The sequence below is a fragment of the Propithecus coquereli genome, unplaced genomic scaffold (genome assembly GCF_000956105.1).
Source record: "Propithecus coquereli isolate 6110/MARCELLA unplaced genomic scaffold, Pcoq_1.0 Scaffold158, whole genome shotgun sequence".
Lineage (NCBI taxonomy): Eukaryota > Metazoa > Chordata > Mammalia > Primates > Indriidae > Propithecus > Propithecus coquereli.
The window spans coordinates 1,543,275-1,545,153 of record NW_012140302.1 but is presented as its reverse complement, the minus strand read 5'-3'; the positions used below and the strand labels follow the sequence as shown (position 1 = coordinate 1,545,153).

Below are 1,879 nucleotides of genomic sequence, written 5' to 3'. Positions count from 1 at the left end.
GGGCAAAAGAGTGAGACTCTATCTCAAAAAAAAAAAAAAAAACCTAAAAAAACCTGTCAGCTGTGATCATCCTTTCAAAATGAAATGATATTTTACCATCTTAATTTAATATATTTTGCTTTATCAAAAACACTCCTGGGTGTGGTGGCTTCCACCTGTAATCCCAGCACTATTGGAGGCCAACTTGAGGATCACCTGAGGCCAAGAGTTTGAGACCAGCATGGGCAATATATTGAGACCCTGTCACTACAAAAAAAAAACTTTAAAAAATCTAAATACTAGGTAGGAGGATCACTTGAACCCAGGAGTTTGAGGTTGCAGTGAGCTATGATCATGCCACTACACTCTAGCCTGGGCAACAGAGCCAGACCCTGTCTCAAAAAAAAATCTAAATACTGAATTATTTAGCTTTATAAAAAATTCCTTCCCTTAGAGCTGTTAAAATATTGTCTCTCTGGTCTGCATTTCAGAGCCCCCAGACCAGATGCCTTATCTTCCTTCCAGCTCTGACTTACTTCTCGTTGGTGAGATGCACAGGTGTTGGGGCAGCAGGGCTGGAGGGACAGACCACTAACTCACTGGGTCCAGAAGAGGAACTCAGTTCCTCTCGTGCTGCTGTCTCGGCAGGGACTTACGGTTAATTGAAGTCACTGAGACCATTTGCAAGAGGCTCCTGGACTACAGCCTGCACAAGGAGAGGACCGGCAGCAACCGGTTTGCCAAGGTTGGATTCGTGCTTGTCCTTCATCCCCTCTGCGGCCAGGCCTGCATGTGTGTCTGCTGGTGTGAGTGTGGTGTGAAGACCATGCCCTGGGACCGTCCCTCCTTACCTCTTCCCATTCTTTGATTGCTGTTTGCACTCTTCCCCTCCTGAGTGGCCTGACGTTTCAGTGGCAGTAGGCACATTCATGCTGGCCTGAGCCAGTCCATGAGGGTCCTGCCTCAGTCTCAGACACAGGCAGAAATGCTCCAGGATGGCAACCCCCATGGGGACTTGAATGGGGAGAACTCAGCAAGGTCCAGGATGTGCAGAAATGTGGGGGTTTAGGGGAGATGTCAGAAGACACTTAGGGGCAGTGATTGCCCAGTCCCTCATCTAGGCCCACACGGCACCTAGATGCCCACCAGGGTGCCTGTGTGACATAGTGCACTCACTGTGCGCACGAATGCTTCTCCCCCTGGAGAATAAGCTGCTTACAACAAGGCCATATTTCTTTATCTCTGTGTCATCAGTGCCTGGCACATATTAAGGTAGTTGCCACCCCTATTTTTCTTCTACCTGAGTTTTCTTCTAGCAAGGGAGATCAGTCATAAACTCCTAGGATACCTAAGGCTATAGTCTCAAGCAGGAGAAGTTCATATGAATTTTATATTTAATAATAAATCTGTATTTGCGTAAATCATGGATCCTGCAGAGGCCCAGAATGAAACCAAGAGCAAGTGGGATTAGTCCAGAATAGCTTTCTGGAAGAGAGGCTTTTAATGTACAGTTGGGAGAATGGGCAGAGAAGCCCCTAGAGGGCATTTAGCACTTTGCTAGGGCTGCAGGCACTTCACACCCTCAGTGGTAGCACCCTATTATTTCTTTACAGTTTTGTCTTCTCCCTTAGACTGAATGTCTGGAAGGAAAGGACCTTTTTTTCATCTCTGTATCCCCAGGCAATGCCTGACACATAGGAGTTGCTGAACAACTGTTTGAGGAAGAGTAAGAGGAAATGAGAGTGAGTGTACAGAAACAGCAGGAACAAGGCTTCTCCGGAGGGGCTGGAGCAAATTAACTTGGTGGGAGTAGAGAGCTGGGGTTGTAACACGTATGAAATCAAGTGAGAAAATAGCCAGAAAAGACGTTTGGGGGACAGTAAGGGAAATTTGAATATGG

At 46.8% G+C, this 1,879-nt stretch overlaps 1 protein-coding gene across 1 annotated transcript in view; it reads left to right on the top strand.

Moving 5' to 3' along the window:
• Positions 1-1,879, top strand: part of CNPY3 (canopy FGF signaling regulator 3) — an 8,452-nt gene that overhangs the window by 4,148 nt on the left and 2,425 nt on the right. The window contains exons 3-4 of the mRNA XM_012640795.1: positions 517-524; positions 628-724. Of these exons, the coding sequence (XP_012496249.1) occupies positions 517-524; positions 628-724 (105 nt within the window). The remainder of the gene's footprint in view (positions 1-516; positions 525-627; positions 725-1,879) is intronic.